The 25,912-nt window shown below is 35.9% G+C and overlaps 1 protein-coding gene across 1 annotated transcript in view; it reads right to left on the bottom strand.

Moving 5' to 3' along the window:
* Nucleotides 1-7,658: 7,658 nt before the first annotated feature.
* LOC132552341 (putative N-acetylated-alpha-linked acidic dipeptidase) overlaps nt 7,659-25,912 on the bottom strand; it is a 71,703-nt gene continuing 53,449 nt past the window's right edge. Inside the window, exons 9-19 of the mRNA XM_060216500.1 lie at nt 23,024-23,110; nt 22,383-22,468; nt 20,889-21,008; nt 19,287-19,369; nt 18,592-18,655; nt 17,636-17,795; nt 17,016-17,109; nt 15,589-15,841; nt 15,256-15,343; nt 14,589-14,681; nt 7,659-13,203 (exon numbers count right to left, since the gene is read on the bottom strand). Of these exons, the coding sequence (XP_060072483.1) occupies nt 13,011-13,203; nt 14,589-14,681; nt 15,256-15,343; nt 15,589-15,841; nt 17,016-17,109; nt 17,636-17,795; nt 18,592-18,655; nt 19,287-19,369; nt 20,889-21,008; nt 22,383-22,468; nt 23,024-23,110 (1,321 nt within the window). The 3' untranslated portion in view covers nt 7,659-13,010. The remainder of the gene's footprint in view (nt 13,204-14,588; nt 14,682-15,255; nt 15,344-15,588; nt 15,842-17,015; nt 17,110-17,635; nt 17,796-18,591; nt 18,656-19,286; nt 19,370-20,888; nt 21,009-22,382; nt 22,469-23,023; nt 23,111-25,912) is intronic.

The raw sequence follows: 25,912 nt of genomic DNA, 5'->3' as shown, positions 1-25,912 counted from the left end.
ACATCCCAGACAGCATGACGAGTCTCAGCTTCAGCAGCCACGCGGCCATCTTCCCCCTGGGAGCCCTCCTCAACGGTAGGGTCGTCATCGGACGACACGGATGGGTCAATATCCGAGCACCCAGGAGAAAGTTGAATAACATCGTCTTCCTCTGCCATGACCGCATCCTCAAAATCCATCTCCTCTTCGATAGGGACCGAAGTCTCCCGGGAGGAACAGTGGCCACCAGAGAGAGAGTCTCTTCAATACGGCGTTTAGATGTAGAGCGTCTAACAGCCGTGGCTGTAGACTTCGGTCTAAGACCCAAAGCCCCTGGGACTGAGAAACCAACCGGTCCACGCAGGAGGCGGAAGTCCTAAAGGTCTGACAAACCTCCTTAGGACTGGCCATCAAGGCCCCTGAAGTAGCAGAACGTTGGGGGGATTTCCAACTGCTTTACCGTCTCCTGGCGGGAGAGACCAACCCCTCAGGGATTCAACGAGATAAAACCCATAGGGTTAAAGGTGACCGGAAACTGGCCCAGTTCCTTTGGGGAAACCCCCTTGGTACCCATGCACGGGGGTATCTAAACTGGACCGAAGAGGACCAGAACCAGCAACCTGTGAAGCTGGGAAAACGGGCCTCGTACTGACGCAAAGATTAGTGAACTGCATGTCAATTATTCCCGTAGCCACATACAAAACTGACAAGAACTCTGTGGCCCCGGAACCTGCACTTGAAAGTACAGGTCTGGAGTCAAGGCAGCCTCACCAACAACTCCACATGGCGCACCTGAATCACTGAATGAATCAGTGACTGGCGGCTGGAAGACCCTACCCACAGTAAAACCTCCGGCAAACGGGAGCTCCTGGCCAATTCGACCCTCGACTGCGGCAAGTCAAGGTCAGGCTGTACCCCCCTCTACTCCAGGGCGGAGCTCGATGGGACGAGAGCACCTCCGGCAGGAACCGGAGGCAGAAGTCCGAAGAAATGGGAACACTCATGTGCTGACCTCCAACGTAAACCGGCACTATTCGTCATCGAAACAATAAAAATTGTAACCAATGGAAAAACAAGGCAATGAAGTTTTATAACAAACTAAAATCTACAAACTACTAACGTTATGCAGCAAGACTGCAATAAGAAACTGGTCGCACAAAACGGCCGACAAAGCAGCAAAAAACAAATTACATCTTCACAAAAATCCGAAAAGCGAAATACGTGGTCACACCCTTGAACACGTGGAGGAAAACATGGCAGGAAATACGGTCAAAATAAACATATGCCAAGACTTGTAATTTCCAAAATGAGTTGGGAGATGGGTTAACAAACTACTTATGGAGTAGCAATATACTCAGACAATAATAGCAGTACGAAGAGAAGGACAAAGAAAGCACTCAGTTCAGACACCTCTGCACTCAACGGCAGCCATAAAGGTAAGAGGAAGGGGATTACTCTATGTCCCTGCCGTGATGGCTCATGGATTGTAGGGAGGGCTGGATTTTTTAATCTTTTGTTGTAGGGATACAAAGATGGATGTAGGTACCGTATTTGCAAACTAAAGTTATGGTAATTATTACTGAAATGAAAACTGTGATCAAACCCTTCAAACAATGCACCACAGACTATCCAAAAACTGTACTTTTACATATTTCTTGTATACATACTACAACTGGTATGTTATTTTCCAAGTACCTAAATCTTAAGTACCAGGAATGGATTATAGTTTCACTTTACGAAATGAAGCATTTTGATTAATGTCAACGTATTGTCCAAAATATAAGTAAATTTCTAATGTGAAACTGTATTTTATATGACACCAATGTACAGCAAATGTTAGTTAAGAGTATCTGTTTTAACCAATAATGACGTTGCTGTGTATCTGTCTTAACCAATGATGACTTTGCTGTGTATCTGTGGAATAGACACAGGGGGTGGAGGCACAACGTCCCACAATAAAACGTTCAAGGTTTTCTCCCTAGTGCTGCCGTGGATACTGAAAGGTATACAAGAGTCCTCACTAGATAAAAGTAAAATATGTGTCAAGAGTGAAGACAACACGAGCAGCTCCTTTCCAATTCATGATTGATTCGTGCAACAGTTGTTTATGTGTTTCGAGTCCAAGCGACCCATCTTCAGAACAACAGTCCCTGATTGTTACGTCATCATATATTGATAACAACAACATTAGTTGGTTACGTCATAAATAATGGTAGAAATGTGACGTAATGATCTATTAGTTTAGGCGGAAGTCACCGAACTCTATAGAGTTAGAGGTTTACAATGGATATAACTATACTATCTGGGTTATAGAATTAAAGACTCATTCAAATTGGCTGGTTTGTAGGTTCCTCCACTCCCCAGCTGGATACCTCAGGTATGCAGGGTGATTGAGCAAGAGAGAAAATCCGAATATAAGCATCAATCACCAGTCTGCAGAATGGTTGTTCCTTGTATTTATTTAATACCATCTACCAGTTTCGCCCTCCCAAGTTTCTTCAGGACGACATCAATCTTAACCCCCCTAAAGTACATAAAATGCGGCTTCCTCTAAGTTAAAATTAGTATCCGCTGTTATGACGTAATACCATTCAAAGTCCGATCACTCTAGAATATAATCCTAACTTTCTGTGATAAGAGTTGCTATACGTCCTACTCTATATGCATATATATACACATCAAATTAATTATATAACTTCTAGATTCCTATTCTAAATTATAAAATCAGTATCTCCATTGCGGTTAGTAGATAATTTATAAAAAATTATCAATGTTCATCTAGACACAGTGTGGATGTCGACACTGAGACATAATTTAACTGTTTATAGTCCCTTTTCTCTCCCATATCCTCATTCTCCGAGGTGTTGCTAAAGGCGAAGTCCTCCTTCAATAGGTCTATGGCTTGGTCCAATAAAGGGCTGGACTTCTTCGGTGGTCCTCCGCTTATAAGTTGCCGTTCCGGGACAACCGGGAACTTCACCAAGTCCAATTGCAACTTGGTAAGCCTTTCGAACGGTCTTTTGTTTGATGGTGCATTTGCTTCCTCCCTCGTTTTGTCTTGTACGATTTCCGGTTCGATCTTGTACATTGGGTGTTCCTTTTGTTGGTGTCTTAGATAATCTGAGTTTCTTCCGTAAGACAGTTTACAAACCTTACATCTATACCAGGTCTTTGTGGCTGAGTGGTTTACGTTTACATGCCTCCTTAGGCTCTTAACGCTAGCATAACTTTTCCCACATAAAATACATCGAATCCTTGTCTTCCAACTCGACTCCGGTATATTCCTTGGGGTGGTCTTTGTCCTTACCATCGTTATCTTATTATATTTGGCCCTTCTGGTTGTTCAGTTTTTAAGATACGTATGTAACTCTCCTCCAGACGTAGCCTACGGTTGATGTCGTGTACATTCGTTGTCATGCCAATGACGTTGACGTCATCAGTATTATGACCTGACGTACAGAAATGTCCCGCCACAGGTTTGTCCAGATCCGAGTGTATAATTGTGTATAGCTGATTTCTGATGTGTGTATTTATCGTCGTGGATGTCTGAGCGACGTATTGCATGCCGCACGTTTTACATATATTTTACAGATATCAATATGGCGTTAGTGTTCTGACAGTTTATATTTCCCCGTATCTTATACGTTTTCTTTGTCATTTACAATTAATATAAATGGCAAATCTATAACAATTTGTGCAAGTCTTTTATATTACTGTATGCTTGCCTGTAAATGTTTCTCATCTAAGGGGTAAGAGGTAATCGCAACAAGCTCAGGATTCTGAAATTGTTATTTATTATTCTTCGTCTACCGGTTTCGCCTGTAACATATTGGCTCCTTCAGGACAACATTTGTGTAAACTCAACCCCTAAAGTACTAAAAATGTGGTGTTCTGTGCATTGTTACTTATGACGTTATGAGTATAGTTCAAATAACGATAACTCAAATTCCTGACGGACCTCTAGTGGGTCTGTTATAGACGTTACTATTATCTTAAAAATAATCAGCAAAATAGAAATATATAAGACGAATTATTAACTACTAGATAAGAAAAATTAAGTTCATCTTGACCCACTGTGGAGTCTAAAGCTGATCGATAATAAAATGCTCTGTAATCAATGAAGTCCTTTGATTCGTTAGGTGTTGATGCTGTGCTACAACTGTATTTCCTTATATCTTTAGTGCACTGCTTTTTGGCTAACTTTAAGGAGTTCCCCCTTGTAGTGCTGGTGTTGTTTAGTTCCAGTAGTTGTGAGGTAACTGTTGGGTCATATATTTCTTTTAGTATTTTGAATACTTCAATCATGTCCCCTCTCATTCTTCTAAATTTTAAAGTTGGCAACTTGAGAAGATTCAGGTGTTGTTCATATTCAATATTCTTCATCTGCGGTAACATCCTTGTCACTCTTTGAACATTCTCCAGTGCTTCCATATCTTTCTTTTTATGAGGTGACCATACTGAACTGGCATATTCTATATAGGGGCGCACCAAGGCTTTGAACAACAAGCAGAATGTTCTGTTATCTAGGTATATGAATGAGCGCCTCATAAGCCCTACAATCTGGTTTGCTTTGTTGACTTGAGTCTGTATGTGTTTCTCAAATGTCAGGTGTTTAGCTATGGTGACTCCGATATCTTTTTCGCTTTCAACATTCTCTAGAATTTTCTCGATTCCCTCCTCTGTTTTCATGCTATAAATGGTTTCCTCAACTTGCTTACCCTTGTTATGTATGGATAGAACCTTGCATTTATCTGGATGAAACTTCAACAACCACTTTTCACTCCACTGGTACAACTGATCTAGGTCCTGCTGAAGTGCTTTAATATCACTGCTATCCTTTATCTCTCTGAAAATTTTGGTGTCATCTGCAAAGAGGAACACTTCTGACAAGGCACAATCAGGAAGGTAATTTATATATATCACGAATAACACTGGGCCTAGGACAGATCCTTGAGGTATTCCGCTTGTTACTTTGTGCCACTTAGAGTTGGTTCCATTTACTTGTACACACTGCTTCCTGTTAGTTAAAAATTGCTCAATCCAGTGACATAATTTCGGGTGTAAGCCATACATTTTCAGCTTTTCAATGAGTCTCTTGTGAGGCACTTTATCGAAGGCCTTCATGAAGTCCATGTAAACTGTATTAATCACTCCCCCTCTGTCTAATACTTCAGTCCAACTGTCAATAACACTCAGTAGTTGCAATGCTGTTGATCTTCCTCCTAGGAAGCCAAACTGTCTCTCACTAAACAAGTTGTTCTCATTCATATAGTCCATTGCTCTTACTCTGATTAGCTTCTCCATCATCTTACACACAATACTGGTCAGGCTGACAGGCCTGTAGTTTGATGCTGATTTTTTGTCCCCTTTTTTAAAAATTGCTGTAATTTTGGCAACTTTCCATATCTCTGGGATATTTCCCAACTCCAGCGTATTATCAAATATCATGCACAATGGTTTTCTTATTTCATTCTGGATCTCATGCAGCACCTTCGGATGTAGGTTGTCTGGTCCTGGTGACTTTGTAACATTTAGTTGATGCAGGACTTTATTCACTTCATCTGTTGTAATGTTGTCAACTTTGTTCTGTTTTGTATCTTTTTCTTGTATCTCTGGTATATTTTCACAGTCTTCTACAGTAAATACACTGCTGAAAAAGTCTGCGAGTACTTCAGCCTTCTCTTCGTCGCTGCTTGCTACTGATTTTCCATCTGTTGTATTCACATGAAGCTCTGCCACACCATCCCTCAACTTTCTTTTTGAATTAACATACTTCCAGAAGTTCTTGCTGTTTGCCTTAGCTGATTCTGCCACTTGTCTCTCCTTTTCTTTCCTTTCTTTCCGAATTAGTTGCTTCACTTTATTTCTTGCCTTACGATATTCCCTGTAACTTTCCTTTGTGCCTCTTTCCATGTGTCTTTCCCATAGCCGGTGTTTCCTTTTAATACTTTTTACTGTTTCCTTGCTCAGTGGTGTTGAACCCTTAATATTTCTAGGCTTGGCCTTTGGGACGTGCTTCTGTATTGACGATGAAAGCTTACTGAGAAATATGTCCCACATCTTTATGGTGTCACAACCAATGAACTCCTTATCCCAGTCAATGTCAAGATCCTTTCTCATGGCTTCATAGTTTCCTCTATAGTAGTTCAGTCGGTCGGGATTATTTCCTTCATCCTTTATGTAGCATTGGTACTCAAATTTTATAACACAGTGATCACTGGCTCCCAAGGGATCCAAGTACTTGATCCCAACAATATTGTTAATATCGTTAACTAGTATCAAATCTAGCAATGATGATTCTTGACCTTGTCTATGTCTGGTGACATTATCAACAATTTGATACAGAAAATTGTCTCTAATACATTCCACGAACTTAGCACTATTTGTATTCTTAGTAGTCAAATCATTCCAGTCTATATCTGGGAAGTTGAAATCCCCTGTTATGACGGTATGTGTGAAGTTACCCTGACAGGCCTTGTTTAACAGTTCATTTAATGCCTCTAGGTTTTGTTCATTGGATGAAGGGCTTCTGTATATACACCCAAACAACATTGTATCTTTCTTATCCAGAGATATTTTCAGCAACACACTTTCCTCAAAGTCTGATTCAAAATTCAACTCTACAGCACACAACTTCTTGGTAACATAAACAATAACACCTCTTCTTTTATTGTTTGGGAAATTGCTTGGAAACAATTCGTAGTTTGAAAGTTCTAGTTCAGCTTTATCAATAGTGTAATTTCTATTCTTGGGTAAAACTTCAGTAATTGCAATTATATCTGGTTGGTTTTCTACTAAAAATCTACTTTTAAACTCATCAAATTTATTCATAAAACTATCAGCATTAGTGCTGATACAGATCAAGTTCTGTTTCTTGTTCATATATTTCCTGTTATTGCTTTGTGGTGAGTTATTTATATCAACGTCAACAAATTTTGAGTTTAACACATTAAAAGTATCTAACGTATTTACATTATTTACAAAGTTTTTGTTTTTCTTTGTATCTAGTTTGCATTCGCTTTTACTTTTATCACTTTCCTCGCCCATGGTGGCCCCCGCACTCTGTATCTGAATTCCCCCGATGACTGTGTCTCTTTTTTTCTGGCTTCTGCCTGCAGCAATTTTTCTTGGTCTCTTTCTGTTTTTGTCAGATCATTGGAGATTCTGATACTGCTCATTCCCTTAATAGAATTTAGATTCCTGATATTCTGAAATAAATCTGATTTAGTTTCCTTTTTGTTGAATGAAACTAGAATGGGCCTCCCTCTGACTCTACTCCTTATATTTGTTTCTTCTCCCCTTTGGCTCTCAGTCTGTGGATCCCTCAGTCTGCCAAGTCTTACAACTTTCCCTATGATGGGTTCCTCTGTCTCTGTGTTCACATTGCACGTTTTTAATATCTTCAATATTACTTATCTTCTTCTCTCCGTTGATGCTTTTCTATAGATCTACTCTCCTCTATTCCGTAAACAACTACATTATTTTTCTATTATGCTATAATGTTCAAACCTTCTGGTTGAGAAGTTCCTAATATTCTAATCCAGCTTTCTTCCATACGGAGACAGCGGTTTGTGTTGATGTCTTCAGATAACAGCCCCGTGATTGTGACGTCATGAATATTGTGATGCAGTGAGGTGAAATGTCCAGACTTTTTCTTCCACAAAAAAGACATGAAACAATTACAATGAACAAGCAATATTTTATTTTTCCTTGATCAATACTATTTGTATTACATATGGAAATAAATTCTCACACACTCATACTCACCACAATGCCAATCTGACTGTAAACGATAACCCGATGAGTTTATAAGCAGATCGAGTAATCCATTCTTCATTTCTATACCTCTTTATCACGGGATACTATTTTCATTATTTCACGGTACATTAACTTAATTGTGAAAATTTAATCCATGAAATAATGGGACATGAGTATACTAGATGTCCGTTCACATCCCGATCATGAAATCCGAATTTGTTTAAATATTATTCAGTCAATTCAAAAGAAAATTGCAAAACTTTTGACCAGTAAAAATTGCTAGATATGGTAGTGATTCTGAATAAATACAGGTAAAATGAAGTAAGTATGAGGGTAGTTTTATGGAAATCTGAAATGTTTGGCTATCTAACAGTGGTAGAAATGATTGATAGGTTATGAGCATTATCATACCCATCTTTTATACACAAGCTCCGGAGAAAAATGTAAAATAAGTAACAGAACAAACAACTCGACATAAGTCAAGTTCTAAAAACATGTTCACCTAAATATTTTCATTTTCAATCATGAAAATTTACTGATTACAATTTCATTTCACTCACTTGATAAAGATTGATGGATCAGATCAGATTTAGGTCATGTCCAGACTAGATCTAGGTCAAAGCCAGACTAAATCTAGGTCAGGGTCAGACTAGATCTAGGTCAGTGCCAGACTAGATCTTGGTCATGACCAGACCAGATCCATGTTAATGTCATGGTAGATTAATAACAAAACATATAGGCGTTACTCTGAACTTAAAGAAGGCATACCTTGAGTAAAATATGTGGAGTCAATGTACAATGTCAGTTCAACATTTCAACAAATAAATAAACACATGCATTTATCTCAAACTATGTAAACTGTATATAAACTAGACATATATGTTGTTGGAGATTAAACTAAATGGAATGGGACAACGTAAAATAAACAGGAAATAGGAAAATCATCACAACTTAAAACAACCACCACCAAACATATATCCTTAATGTAAACTATCCATAAAATAACAATATACTGGGTATGTAAAATACACTCGACATAAAATACAATCTGCATAAAATACACTTAACATGAAATAAATATATAAATACACAACACTACTTAAGATACTTTAACCCTACTTAAAATGCAGTTAAATGCAAATCTACTGAAACTTCATACTAAAAGTTAAATAAAAATTATTATATATTATAGTAAATCTAAGCTTAGTGACATTTTAGTAAATTTTGGCAACGTGATATTACATTAGCTAAGCTCCATGACATTACAGAAAAATCTAGTACAATAATATTATTGAAGTTAATTAACTTATATAATTTTTAGTATTATGAATATCATTCATCCTAATGATAGATCTATAAACTATGTTATATCAATATAAATGAGAATTAGTTAAAAGATTGGTCTGGATTGAGCAATTTCCAGGTGACTTTCAACAGGAAGAAAAAAAAAGAATGTCAACATCTGCAGATGCAAGATTTGTACAGAGATAATGAGGGGGACTGCATTTTAGACTAATATTTTATTAAGTGAAGAAATAAGTATGTGTTGCTGATAAAATAAGATTGAACTGATGCTCAATCTTGCTCTGTGATGACAATGATAGGGAAACAAAAGGTGAGGAAGATTAAAAGACATACTTAAAGAATTTCAAATCTTTATGCGATCAATGATATGATATACTGAAGATGTTTCAAGAAGTTTAAAGGTATCTCTGCTTCACACACCATCTTCGTTCTTTCTTCTCAGATTTTATTTTATCACAAGTTTCCTTCAAAACAGATATTTCTCTGCTGAACTAAAGACATTTATACAGCATGATTAGTTATGATCAATCAATTTACAGGTAAAAAGAATATGCATAATATATCATATAGGAGCTGTGAAGAAGAAAATAAAGGGGAGATCACTCTAACACATATCGGTGAAAATCATTCTAATGTAAGTAAAAGAGGGGAGTTCACTTAAATGTATAACAAGGGAGATCACTCCAATTTTTAACAGGGGAGCTCACTCTAACTTCGATTGGACAAACCTACCTTGGTATTCATTCGATGATCTCTCTTGAATTTCCTATTTACATATAATCTATGTACAGAAGTTTAGTTTCTTTTTCTTTCACTCTCAACAGACAAACCAACATTCTGTATGGTATCAAGTAGAAAAATAGATCTCAACCCTAACATCTACATGATAAATCTACAGGAATAGTGCTACATGTAAACTAAGTAGGGTGTAAGTATTCTCTGTAAACATGCACTTTTCTTCTATCTAGCTAGCGTCTACAGGACTACACATTTTTTTTGGCTCAGTGATAGATTTAACATTCTCATTCAGAAATTATTTATTAAATACTGTAAAATTGACTTTTTCATGATTTTTTTTCATCCAACATATAAATCTGATGAAGATATTTAAAATGTTTTAACTAAAAATATTAATTACTGTAGGTATTTAATTTTGGAAGACATTTTGTATTAATACTAGGTGATTTTTGTACATTTAAAGTTTTTTCCCCCACATTTTAATATCTGGAAGAGTCACTGTTGCATTATAGTTTCATTACTATGTAGTGGAACGTATATACTTAGGTGTCAGCAGATACAACATTCATTCACTGACCACAGAAGCAAAATTGTCACATGGACATTCTATGATACAGAACACTGGATTGTGAAATGGACATTCCATGGCCTTAAATCACTTCATTTTGAGATAGGCATTTGGTGACCTAAAACACTGGATCCAGAAATGGACATACCATGACATTCAAACCTTCATTCTGAGATGGACATTTTGTGACCTAAAACACTGCATCGTGAGACAGACATTCCATGACACAAAACACTGAATCGTAAGACAGACATTCCATGACACAAAACACTGAATCGTAAGACAGACATTCCATGACACAAAACACTGAATCGTAAGACAGACATTCCATGACACAAAACACTGAATCGTAAGACAGACATTCCATGACCTTAAATACTTGAATATGAGATGGATTTACCCTGACCTAAAACAGTATAGTGAAACAGACATATTTTAACTTGAAAAAATCAAGGCAATCCAGCAAATTACAGTCCCCAATAACACTACAAGTAACCCCAATAATAAATGACCAGTAGATAACTGAAGCTAAAGTATTTACCATCAGCATTGACAGAATGTCCACATTGCTAGATCAGAATTTCCTCATTGCCATATCAAAATTTCCACATTACTAGTCAGAATTTCCACATTGTGAAATTAGAATGTCCTTATTGCTAGGTCAGAATTTCCACATTGCCATGTCAGATTATCAGTGTCCTCATTACCATGTCAGATTATCAGTGTCCTCATTGCCATGTCAGATTTCCAATTTACCATGTCAAATTATCAGAATATCCTCATTGCTAGGTCAGAATATCCATGCTGCCAAGTCAGATTATCAGTGTCCTCATTGCTATGTCAGAATTTCCACCTTGCCGTGTAAGATTATCAGAATATCGTCATTTCTAGGTCAGAATATCCATGCTGCCAAGTCAGATTATCAGTGTCCTCATTGCTATGTCAGAATTTCCACCTTGCCATGTAAGATTATCAGAATATCGTCATTTCTAGGTCAGAATATCCACATTACCTGCCACAACAGTGTTGATTTTTAAAACTGAGCCTATCACCTCAATACAACCACTTTTATTGTGTTTGTCAGAGAAGTTGGGGTTTGATTTCATGTAAATGAGTTGGAAGACAGTGATCATATTCAGACACAGTTAAGTAGCAAAAAAGTTTGTCATTACAAATTAACGAGCATGTACTCATAGCAGAAAGTTTAGAAAGTTAATTCTTATGGAAAATGATAAGAACTTATTTCATTTGAAATCAAAATGAGATGAGCAAGTGCTCACATAGATATATATCTCTTTCCTTTATCTTTAATTAAAGCTGTAGAGTGGTTCATGATATATCTTTATGAGCAATCTTCAAATCATGTGTGATCTCTGACCTTTAATCATTACTGATTACAATCTAATAATTAAGTACCTGATAGTGTAACAATGGAAAAAATCTGTCATGGGATATCTTGTACACAAACCTTATATTTCAATATTTATTTTATACTAAATATGATGTATTAAAAAACATCAAAAAATATTTTCTCAAAAGTTGTTAGTAATTTTGAACAGAGACCTTTAAGTTGAAAGCTTGACAAGCAGTGATGCACATGTTAGTCTGCATGATGTTAACACAAAGCGGACTTAAATTTAAAACTGTAATATTGATCATTTTTCTGAATGCAGTAATATGTTAACTAAAACTTGATTTGTAACACAAGGTAAATATTAAATACTGGTTGTGGACTAAGGTAGGTAACTCTTAACGTCCTCTGACACCTGTACAGAAGCATCTTCTGGTGTATATCCTCACATCAGTTTGGAGAAGAAGTTTTATTTTCAGTTTTGGCAGTGGTGAGAGCCACTCATGATAAATACATGTTAACAGGTAATAAACAGCAAATATATTCAATAAATCAATTCTCATAAAATGAAGGTATGCTTTTGTGAACATTTGGTTGATAAAAAAAAAATCCATACTTTGCTAAATACTCACTGCAGAATTGGATCTTAAAAACAGATCACACATTTAAAATTTAAAAAAGAATCGCTTTTTTGAGGAGTTCATCTCTGAATCACCAGATATTGTAAGGAAATCATATCACCAGTTTTTTTCAACATTAAACAATAAGTGTTTCTGTCAATCATAGCGAAAAAAGAGTAAAATTGGACTTTAACACTTGCACATACATTGAATACTGGTAGGGTGTCCTATCGTAAATTTAGTCAGAGATCAGATAAACTTTGGATAATTATACACAATATCATTTTATCACAATATAACTCAGTCAAGAAATAAAAGTTCATACATTTGAACACATCTTCTCTATATGTACAAATACATTCTCAATTCACATGTAATTACATACATACAAATTTTACACACATTACCAAACATTCTTAGAAATTTTAATTAAGCAGTATCTTTCACCATTTAAGCAGTTTCTGCATCAACAATGATGCATTTATTTTTTATATATATACATATATTTTCATTATTCTATAAATAAAGTCAGATTTATTGTAAAACTAATTACAACAATGAAATAAAAAAAAAACATGATTGACAGCTTCAGTCCTCGGCTTCTCTTCATGCATACCTTGTAACTCACATCAGAAAAATTGGAAAAGGAAATGACAGTAAAACGAAGAAACAAAATAGTGATATCTTCAGATCAGAGTGTTTCACCGAGAATGCTGTCACTTAATAAGTCTGTGGCCTGTTGTAAAGCTATGATTAAATAAGAGATTTGTTCTTTCATTGGTAACCAGTTCTGATCACTGATAACATCTTTGAGTGCCGCTGCGATCCCAGGGAACACTTGTGGTGTGTTGAGATCCTCAGGGTGTGGTGACATTAAAATGTTTCTGTAACAGGGAATATCAATTCTATTTACATTGTCAATATAAAGGTACCAGGAAGACAGCAAAAAAAAAAAATTTTTCTATTCAACACAGATACATCACATTCAATCTCAATACACAATTAAATATGTATACGTTTGAATACATCAGGTATTTTGGTAGTTTGGAGATTGCCTTCTTAGAGTTATGAAGTTGAATTTAGTATCTGAGAGATTTTTTTTTTATTTTCAAAACAGAAAAAGACAGAAGTGTATATATATATACACCAAACACTCTACAATTACATCACAAACTACACAATTAACAACACAGAATTATTTTTATGTATATCCACATACTTTTATTTTTAAGATACATAAATTTTTGAAAATAATATTAATTTATATATATGAGTAGTACCTGTCCAGGTAAACCTTTATACCTGTAGATAACCTACCTGTACCGTGACTGACCAGGTAACCCTTTGTCTACTATAAATACCCGTGGTACCTGTAGAAAACCTACCGGTATTGTGACTGTCCAAGTAACCCTTTGTCTACTATAAATACCCGTGGTACCTGTAGATGCCCTACCTGTACTGTGACTGACCAGGTAACCCTCTGTCTACTATAAATACCCGTGGTACCTGTAGATAACCTACCTGTAGTGTGACTGACCAGGTAACCCTTTGTCTACTATAAATACCTGTGGTACCTGTAGATGACCTACCTGTACTGTGACTGTCCAGGTAACCCTTTGTCTACTATAAATACCTGTGGTACCTGTAGATGACCTACCTGTACTGTGACTGTCCAGGTAACCCTTTGTCTACTATAAATACCCGTGGTACCTGTAGATGACCTACCTGTACTGTGACTGACCAGGTAACCCTTTGTCTACAATAAATACCTGTGGTACCTGTAGATGACCTACCTGTACTGTGACTGTCCAGGTAACCCTTTGTCTAATATAAATACCCGTGGTACCTGTAGAAAACCTACCTGTATTGTGACTGTCCAGGTAACCCTTTGTCTACTATAAATACCCGTGATATCTGTAGATGACCTACCTGTACTGTGACTGACCAGGTAACCCTTTGTCTACTATAAATACCCGTGGTACCTGTAGATAACCTACCTGTACTGTGACTGACCAGGTAACCCTTTGTCTACTATAAATACCTGTGGTACCTGTAGATGACCTACCTGTACTGTGACTGTCCAGGTAACCCTTTGTCTAATATAAATACCCGTGGTACCTGTAGAAAACCTACCTGTATTGTGACTGTCCAGGTAACCCTTTGTCTACTATAAATACCCGTGGTACCTGTAGATGACCTACCTGTACTGTGACCGACCAGCTAACCCTTTGTCTACTATAAATACCCGTGGTACCTGTAGATGACCTACCTGTACTGTGACTGTCCAGGTAACCCTTTGTCTACTATAAATACCCGTGGTACCTGCATGAGTTTGTGATTAAGATGATGTATTTCATATTCACTGAAACATAGAAGATATTAATACCTATATAAGTATCACTTATAAAAACATACTACCATACAAACAAGAATCACATCAGACAATATCTCACAGACAGGAATGCCACATTCCTACACTTGTATATAAATATAATTGTTTGATGAATACGCACAAATTATCAAATTTCTTCGTAGAACATGATGCTATACATAAATGTGCTATTTACGAAAAAAAACACCTTTACAGGTTCTAAAGCTATGACCCTGATTTAGAACAGGACATGTCAAATATGTGTTAAACTATATGCTCATAGCCAAGGGCAATACTATATTCCCTAGTTATTTCATCCTGATGTAGAAAAACAATTCTTTTGTTAGCCATGAACAGTCAAGTCATCTCAGAATGGGGAGGTCATTTGTAAGGAAAGTATATTTTAACTTGATGTACAATGCATGACTGGAAATACTGGTTTATTTATACACTATATATGACAGACCTTTGACTGTTTTTAATCAGTGAAACAAACAAAATATGCTTACTAACTGATTTATCGTGTATCATATAATTATAATCAGTGATAGGAAAATGTACTTACTTTAATTTAGAAACATCTATATTTGTAATATTTGATGAAAATGTGACGACGGTTTTTGTGAAATCATCAATTCTTGAAATTAATGTATCTGAAAAAAAATTTCATTAAATTAAAAAAGGCATTTCCAAATCAGAGTTGTTAATACAATAATCATAAATAACTATTACGTCGCCGAATTCCATGGTACGGTTTTACACTTAATCAACTTGACATTAAAGTTTGAAAATTGACAATACTTCATTAATTTTTACAAAAATTCCAATTCAACAAACTAATATTATTTCTTCTTGATTTTATACACAACAATTTGATTTCTACATCATCTAGACTTACCTAGGTTGACATTTGCAACTACAAAGACAGATTTCAAAGAGTGCAAGTAAATTTTTCCACTTTCGAAAATGCTGATGTAATTTTGTATGTCAAATGGAATGATGGCACTGTCTGCGAGTCGGAGTATAACATCGGACACAACCTTGGAGACAGTTTCATGCAGTTTCATTCTGGGATCAATGAACACTTGTAGATAGTTAATGGTATCCTCCAGTGTACTGTAGGCTGGGTAAGTGGGTAGATTCTTGTAGAGCTGTGACAGATTAAATTAATTGGTTTCAATCAGAGTTTTAACTATTTAAAACAGTGGTGAATGCTGATGAAATCTAATTTATCTACAATTTTTACGCATTTTAGACAGCCAACTGTATTATGCTTGAAAATTACTTAATTCATCCATTAATTCATTCATTAATTCATTCAAATTCAAAAAGGCCAAAGACAGACAGAATTGATAACAAAGTTGGTGAAAAAACACATCTGTTAATACATGCACAATTCAAATGATACACAATACAATTTGCTAGACATTAATCATGCTGAGTAATAATAAGTTATCTAAAACAGATCCAGTGAACATTTGAAAAGACTGTCAGGGATGTGTTCAAGATAACTCAAATTGTTTGTATTCTACAATGCTGCCTTGGTCTTTAATTACATTTATACAACAATTTCGACGATATAACCATTTTGAGCATTTTAAAAACCGAAGAGATACTATAAAGTTAATTTCCTCTGTTAATCGATTACAGTGAAACAAACTATGCACATATCTGAACAAAAATATATTGTCAATGTACTCCTAATTTCTTCTGCTTTCCACACTTGGTACAGGTATGTTAAAATGACGACACATTTGTAAACAAGGGCCATCAGAGACGGGTTATGCTTCCCGTATTGGACAAAATTTAAGCGTGATAAATAACAAAGGCATTAAGAGAGTTATGATTCTTGTTCACTGTCCTCCTTCTTGTTGAGATCTATCTTTAGTGTAATGCTCCAGACAAACATTCAAGTATGAAAAATAACAAAGGGCAGTAACTTTTGAACTATGCAAAAGAAAAAGATGATTCTGGTGCACTGCACTTCTCATTGTTGAGATTTATCTACCAAGTATGAAGTTTCATGTTGATACCTCTTATAGTTTTCGTGTTAAGCTCCGGACAAAATTGTAACGGACAGACAGACGGATGGACAAAGCGGTAACTATATGCTATCCCTTCCAGGAACATAATAAGAAAGGTTGCTGTAATCCAATATAATGTCAACAATTACCTCGACGATTATCATAAACCAATATCATTAGTGCCTTATGAGTGTTAGCATGACCTCAATATACTTAGCCAGACCTGATCAGCATTAATTAAGAACACTTGTAAAAAATAGTTGCAGTACAGTCACTGTAATACTGATTAAATTTCATTTACCTTTACATTAAAGGTGTATGCAGGTGAAAATGAAGGTACACCCAGGTAATAGTAAAATGGAGAATGGTCACTGTCACCTTCCAAGGGAAAGATCCTGTAAAAATGAGATCCTACAGGTATAGAATAATGACATGTACAATTCCTTATCAGCACTATAAATAGAATTAACCCTTAATATGTTTATTGACTATGGACAATTTTTCTGTAGTTTAACGTCTTTTTGATCCTGTATAATTACAACTGTACATCAGAACACAACTCACTACATTGTGTATGTATAGTGCTCAGTAAGTGAACAAAAACAAGACAATTTTATCTGAATATAAATTTCTATAAATTATAACCAACTGGTTATTATCTACCTTCAACTAAGAACTCTTGGCATACTACATTCAACCAATCACAGTAATGATAGGTTCTCTTTACCAGAGTGGTATATGTTATGAATAACAAGGTGATTACTATAGGGCACCTGCATCGCGATGCAGGGCCCTAAAAACAAGGTTAAAAGTTCTGATGCTGGTATACTACAACCCTCCTTCCTCCCCCTAACTACAATAAAATAGAAAGACCTGCCTCCCCCAAACTACAATAAAATAGAAGGACCTGACTCCCCCTACCTTGGCTGTGTACTGTTGGTTAGGTCTGGGAACTTCTTGGTCCACATCTGTAAAACAGACATATCATGGTAGTCGGGGTCGACACAGGGTACCTGACTGGCCGCAGTTTTGATGACAGAATATAACAGTGGACTTGCTTCAGCAGAAAAAGAATAGTTACCTGTAAAGATGAAAATGAAGGCATACACCAGGGTGTTCAAATTTATCAGGAACCAAGTTTATAAAAGATAAACAGGGCCAATGAAGTGGCCTGATGAAATTCTGAATCAAAGTTTACAAATTTCAAAAACTTTCCATATAAGCTGAAGTTCCTGAACCACAGGTATACGTCTCATTTGTCAATACACTCACACTAATAAAAATATTTCCACTCAAATGGTCAAGTGAACCAACCCAACTTCAGCAAACTTGTGATTGTCACTTAGCTGTTCAAGCTTTCCTGCTGGGAGTGGTCTGAATCAACAGATAAATCATTTTTTCTTTAATTTGATAAATGATTCATCATATACACTGCCCACAACTGTCGCCAGACTTTGATCACCAAACATCATTATATTGTCAGATTTCAGTTAGACACTCAACTGGCAGTGAAATCAGACACAGCATTCCTATACATTAGCTTCCAAAACATCTTTACATAACATATACGTGATTCACCTGCAAATGGTGATAAGATCACTAACAGGTGGGTTATTTCCATTCCTTATGTTATCTGTTAAGCAATGCATTGAAGATTTAAACTCTGAGTTTTAAGGACAGATGACAGCAATTTGAACAGCCCACCATCTGATAAGGGATCAAAACTCATCATCTTATTTTGAAGTAGTGTGTGAGGTTCAATCTCACCTCAGATAATGGATCCTAATATGATAAAAGCAAAATAACACAACATCTTTTGATCTAAATCCCATACAACATAAAAAGTAGATATTCACTACCCTACATATATATCTTACCTCTAATGACTGCATCCAGGTTTATATAAGCTACAGCTCCTGTCAATAACTGTTTTTCATACTCCTGTAAAATTAATAACAAATATCATCTACATGTTTTACATACATTTTCCTTTATAACATCTTTTATGGTAATCTCCAATACCTTGACTCAATTTGTGTGAATTTTAAAAGTTATCTTGCATCAGTGAGATTTTATCCATTTTATTTAGACTCATACAGCACCTTAAATTATTAAACTTTCAATCACATCACTGGCAGTCAATACAGTAAGAGTTGTGTCCCTTTTCAAAGCTCTTACATGTTATACTCATAATATCTGTTACCTACTGCTAACTATGTTTATTAAATGTTCATGAAATCCAACCATAATATGTAGGCTGTGCCCTGATGGTGGCAACCAGACATAAATGAATGTAGAATACAAGAGTTGCTTCCCCTTTTTATTTATTTATTTATTTTTTTTTTTTGTTTATTATTTCTTAAGATAGCTCTGTTTACTATGGAGGATCCCTCTGAATGTAGTTGTGGAACCTAGACATGCATATTAACTGAACTGGATGTTGGTTCTTGAAGAATTTCTCTAACTAGATATTCTGACTTGGATTGAAATCTACACCAACAACGAGATAGATCTGGACACTGTGACAATTTTGCTCCACAGGGATGTGTTCCTGTGCTGACTCTATACATACCTGTACCCATTCAAATGAACCAATATGACCGTATTTTGTAGCATCCCACAATGCAAAAAGAATGGATCTCCGTGGACGCCAACCTACCAAAACCAATGTAAAAAAAGGGTTTAACTAAATGTTATGATACTATTAGGTTAACCAAACATGTTGTGATATTCTCTAGATTTCAAAATGATTAGGACAGGGACGGAGCAGAGAGACATGGGTGACACCATAATTCCCTAAGATGAACCTGACATTAGCATTGTCTGAATGTAAGTAACAAGATCAGGCCCAATGGGCCTGCATCGCTCACCTGGTATTCAATGCTATACAGTAATAGAACCACTGTTCATCATAAATATATATAATATGTTCACCGTTGGCATGGAAAGTGGGAATTTATGCAAAAAACAGCTACTTATACTCGAGTCTAAATGGTGACAGTTATCACCTGGATTATAGGCAAATGTCATTTCTTTTTTTCTTGTAATTTGTCAGCTTTGACTTACAAACAGTTTTCAACCAAATATCCAGCTTCTCAGACTTTTGATTAGCCAGAAAAATTCTCTCACAAGTTTCGACAATTGGACCCTTGTGACTTTGAATATGGTTTAAGTTCATTCTTTTTTTTTTTTTTTTTTTCGCAAACTCCATTAGCCTTCATCCTTAGAACCTTTAAGCCAAATAATATGCTTCTGTGCCTTTTGATAAGTCAAAGGAAATTGTTTTTTAAAGTTTTAACAAATTTTACCCCTGTTACCTTGAAAAAGGGTCAAGATCATTCTGTTTTGGAAACATTGTTGGGATTTATCCTTGAAATCCATCAAGCAAATACCATGCTTCTGCAGTTTTTGAAAAACACGGTTTAAATGTTTTACCAAATTTGATCCTTTTGGCTTTGAATATGGTCCAAGGTCATTTTTTTTACTAACTTTGTGAGGCTTCATCTTATGAACCTTAAAGATAAATACCATGGTTCTGCCCTTTTGATAAGTCAAAAGAAATTGTTAAAAAGTTTTAACAAAGTTAACTCCAGTGACCTCGAATAAGCATCAAGGTCACTTTAACTCTGTTGGGATTCATTCTAGCAACCTATCAACCTAATACCATGCTTCTTTTGGTTAGTCAGAAGATGTTGTTTAAAGATTTTAACAAATTTGACCAATGTGACCTTGAATAAGGGTCAAGGTAATTTCTTTTGGCAAACTTTGTCAGGCTTCATACCAGCAACCCACCAGTCAAATACCATGACATTTCATCTGTCTGTTATTGAAACAAAGTTGTTTAAGTGGAAAAGATGACGCTGGATGGTGGATGCTACACAAACTCCTACATCGATACAAACCCTGACATATCCATGTCCATACAAACCCTGACATATCTTTGTCCATACAAACCCTGACATATCTATGTCCATACAAACCCTGACATATCTATGTCCATACAAACCCTGACATATCTTTGTCCATACAAACCCTGACATATCTATGTCCATACAAACCCTGACATATTTATTCTGACCTATTCAAACCCAGTTATGTTGATATTGGTAAAATCCCTGATATATTTATATCTGTACACACCCTGCTTTAGTCAGTCTTATGTGCTGTTGCTTACCTTTTTCCACTTTGGATGTAAATGCACGAGCCAGTTCCCAGATAACAGCGTAGCCTGACCCTGCGTCTACGGCTCCTTTAGTCCAGGAATCTATGTGTGCCCCCACAATAACATATTTATCTGAAACATAAATGTACATAAAGTGGGAGTTGTCAGTTTGGTGTGTATACTTTAAGTGTCTGTGAAAAATATCCACACCACTAAAATGTACTGTACCAATGATATATATAACAATTTGATACCAAAATATCCAGAACTATTTATTCACAAAGTCAATTATATCTTTCTGGAAAGTAATGTCTACACCTGAAAGAAGGATCCCCAGGAAAAACCAGTAATAGAAAGGGTGAAAGTCTGAGAATGTGAGGCCAAGTTTTAATCAGCGAGGCAAATCATTCTACAAAATCATTAAATACCCACAGTGACACTTTAAGGTCATTAGTTTCCAGCAAAACCAGGAAATAATGACCATATATGAATCTTTTAAAGGTTGAGGAAAGTTTCTATTTCGGGGTTAATTCAATCTATACAACTTGAAAATGTTAACTTCTTAAATTAACTACTTAATGTCCTGGACTGTCTAGACATCAGATCAAACAGCTGTGGTGTGAATTTATAGCATTAAATGACCTGATTTCTTATACACTCTCAAAGTCAATCAGGATGTTGCCAGGATCAATGAAGGCGTCCCATTACTCCCCTGGCACTGAGGGATCGTAATCCTAGACAAACAGAAGGGAAAATGTCCCCAACACTGATTCCTCTATGTCAACACAGTATGTCAAACTTGATTAGGAGAACAAATAGAAAGGGAGACAACCTGACACAGGATGGACAGACAGGAGGAAACATAGACGACAGAAGATGCAGGAGACAGACACAGGACAGACACGAAACCTTTAAAAACACAGAAAACCAGGAAGTGTCTGTGAGACATAAATGCCCCTGCCACCAAACAAAATTTGTTTCAGTGTTGGATCAGATGATAATTTTCTATAACTAACAAAGGTGATCATGGATTTGACCTTTGACCCCTGAAACAGAACAATGTCCAAAGCATACTCATACTTAACCACTGCGTAAATTTTGACCGAGTTCCATGAAAGAATGAAGTTGCACAGTGTTTTAATTGAATCAGTTGATGATTTTCTCCATATAGAAAAGGTGACCTTGCATGGCCTTGACCTTGATGTTCAAAGTACATTCATAATGGACCTTTGTAGGGAGGTGACAAGGTGACCTTTGTAGGGAGGTGACCTTTGTAGGGAGGTGACCTTTGGGCAAGAGACAGACAGAGAGAATACTGTGGTATCTTATCACCCCTTTGTATGATCTTTGTTGCATCTTTTAGATGAGTGTTCTTTTCTTTCATCTAGTTAACCAAATTCCTCTGGCTTTGTTTGAAATAAATTCCTCTGGATGGAAATGAATAAAAAATCAATATGGACACCAGTGAGTATTTTTACAGTATTAAGAGTCATTAGCAGACCTCACCTTTTTCATATTTTCCTTCTATCACTGCTATCAGGTTGGAAATATTACGCTTGTCATTTTTGTTATTTACTGTTAACTCAACAGTTCTGAAATAAACACAAACAGGTATTAATCATAGATGTTTGAAAATTCTGATAACTACAGATACACAAACAGTGATAATTATAGATGTTTGAAAATTCTGATATTATTTATAAATGTTTAATTATTCTGATCATTATAGACATTCCAACCATCAGTAGGTAATGTTTTACTTACCTGTCATCCAGGTAACCTGGTCCTAGTCTGCAGATGTTTTACTTACCTGTCATCCAGGTAACCTGGTCCTAGTCTGTAGGTGATGTTTTACTTACCTGTCATCCAGGTAACCTGGTCCCAGTCTGCAGATGTTTTACTTACCTGTCGTCCAGGTAACCTGGTCCCAGTCTGCAGATGTTTTACTTACCTGTCATCCAGGTAACCTGGTCCCAGTCTGTAGGTAATGTTTTACTTACCTGTCATCCAGGTAACCTGGTCCCAGTCTGTAGGAGATGTTTTACTTACCTGTCGTCCAGGTAACCTGGTCCCAGTCTGTAGGTGATGTTTTACTTACCTGTCGTCCAGGTAACCTGGTCCCAGTCTGTAGGTGATGTTTTACTTACCTGTCGTCCAGGTAACCTGGTCCCAGTTTGTAGGTTATGTTTAGTCCACCAAACCACTTATTAGGAGCCGTAGGGCCTCCCATATTCCTGTAAAAATAAGATCAAAGTTATACATATTTCCACTAATTATCTAAAATTTTATGTTTTCTAAATTTATATACCTCTAGGTTTTATTAGTACAAGACATATATGTAATGATCCATAATTATCTTGGAATAAGGCTATGTTTCTTAATAAGCCCATGTGTATTAAAACATATGGTATCACTCTTTAGTGTTAATACAAATCATTCCATTGTCTGATACTAAGGCCATCCCTTGACGTCAGGTTATGTGTTTGTCCCCTGGGCATCACTAAATAATAGAATAGAATCATGGGTTTAAGTCACAGTTAAGCATTTTATGTCACACCATGATGTGTTATTGAAGCACTCAACTGTCTAGTTATAGTATTCATAGCTGATATAAATGACAGAGCTTGGCAGGTAAAAATTATATTGAAAAAGCAAGGTATAAGGGTTGATCATTACAAGGTTTAACACCTGTTCTGTTTTTACATGTACAGCAAATAATTTATCATTCCGTCAAAATGGCTTCCAATGCTTTTTCCATATGATGGTCTAACCACTTCAATGTGTGTATAAACAAAAAGAAACATTGTTTGCCCATAATACCTTACATCTATTCACAAAAGCCACCTTGCTTGTGAGCTCATGTGAAATCATTCCTTTAAATGAACTAGATATTGAAAACATTATTGTGGTTAGGAAATAAATCTAATCTATCACTACACCCCTCAAAGATAACACTAGTACACATGCAATTCTGTTTTGTCTGTTGAATAATTGAAGCAATAAGATACGGAAATTATAGATTTTCCAGTCATAATCTAATTTTTGTGATTTTTGCACGGAACATGTTATGTTAAAACATGATTGTGCAAATCGAAATTCCTTAATCTTATTCATATATCAATAAGAATGCTCCGACAGATAATGAGAGGCTCACAGGCCTTAACAGTGACCTGAGGTCTTCAGGTCTTTGGACAGTTTTAGAACCTGTTCATCAGTCAAAACATTAGGGCAGACAGAACAGAACTAATTTATACAAAGTTTTTATTGTTTCTAAGTTTGAAGGCTTAATTATCGATTCAACTGTACTGATAACATTGTCTGTCATTTTAGTTTAGCAAATTTGACCCCTGTAACCCAATAAATGAAGGTCAAGGTCATTCATTTGAACAAACATATTAGCCCTTTATCCCAGCATGCTACTAGCCTAATATCATGACCCTTGGTCATTGAGTTATTGCGAAGAAGTAGTTAAAACATTTTCACATATTTGACCCCTGTGACCTTCAAAATAGGTCAAGGTAATTCAACTGAACAAACTTGGTAGCACTTCATCCCAGCATACTACTGGCTCAATACCAACACCTTGGGCCTTTTGGTTATCCAAAAGAAGTTGAAAATGAAAATTGTTTATGATGCATGACAGATGCCGGATGACGCCAGACAAAAGACGATAGCAAAAGGTCACTTGAGACTTTGTCTCTTGCAACCTAAAGATAGATTGCATTAATAAGGATTATGATTAATGTAAACGGATGATGGACAGACAACAAACCAAAGCTGATTGCAGTACTGGGTAATGAGGAATAGGGCAGTGTGACGGATGATGGACAGACAACAGACAAAAAGTGATAGTATTGATTAGGATTATGATCGATGTATATGGATGATAGAATACAGACAAAAAGTCAGAATTTGTGCTAAATATACATTTCTTGGAAACAATTTAAAGTTCCAAATCAAAAGATTGCCACTGGCATTGGTATTGGATATCAGAACAACAACAGATTATATATTGTTCATTTGCTACCGTAAACACCCATCGGCCTAGAGGAGCTGAAAATCATATGAGAAATGTCCGATTAAATGTAAGGTCTAAGGGTTCAAAGTCAAGGTCACATTTTGTATCTCTTTGTAATTCATAATATGTTATACATTAAATCAAAGTAGATCCATGAGAAATTCATTAAATTCAAAACCACTGGGTTAAAGATCGATGAAATATCATACATTCTGGAAATTACTTTATGACATTTAGAAAAACTCAAATGAAAAAATGTGCAACATTATCACTGTGTCAATGTTTACATTCTACTTCTCATGTGATCAATATTTTCGTTTGACTATAATAAATAAAATCTGATTTGAGAGAAGAGTCAGTATGAAGCAGTAGGATAGAAGGTAAGAATCAGAAAGTTGAGGCCATCTTTTAAAATTTGTTAACAGTTTTAATGCCAATAAACATTTTGCAGTAATGTGTTATCAATGTGACATTCCAGTTAGGTTCAGACTTAAAAGTCAGTGAGGTAATTTCTGATGTAGAAATGTAGTGACTTCCTTTTGAAAATTAAAAAATGAGGAAAAGTATTGAAATTTTCCATGACATTTCTGAAGAATTTTTAAACGATAATATGTCCAACACAGGTCATAACTTGATAGGCTCTTTGTCCTCGCATTTCCATTATTGTACAGTCCTATATTAGTCATAGATTTGTACTTTAAACCAATAGAATGATAAATGTTACTGCATTTTCTGATTGCAATTAAATAATCACGGTAAATAATATGATATAAGTTTAAACGACTGATACTTAATCTTTGTTTAACCCAGTTAACCCGTGGGGAAACAGGATGGCATGGGGCTAAGGTATTGTGTTCTACATTCCTTTTGCACTTCATGTTGTCTGGGCTGTGCCTTCCTATACTGCTTGTCACTAGAATCTCATACTCTGTGCAGGTTTCACCTAGGTGATGTAGTGTGTCATGTATAAAAAGTAGGTCACTCTGACCTTCATTTTGACCTTTGAACATTAAGAATG

This window comes from Ylistrum balloti, unplaced genomic scaffold (assembly GCF_031769215.1).
Source record: "Ylistrum balloti isolate Yb309-2 unplaced genomic scaffold, AGI_CSIRO_Ybal_v1 Utg370244, whole genome shotgun sequence".
In the NCBI taxonomy this organism is placed as follows: Eukaryota; Metazoa; Mollusca; class Bivalvia; order Pectinida; family Pectinidae; genus Ylistrum; species Ylistrum balloti.
Note: the sequence above shows the minus strand (reverse complement) of the source record. Positions and strands in the feature narration are given on the sequence as shown.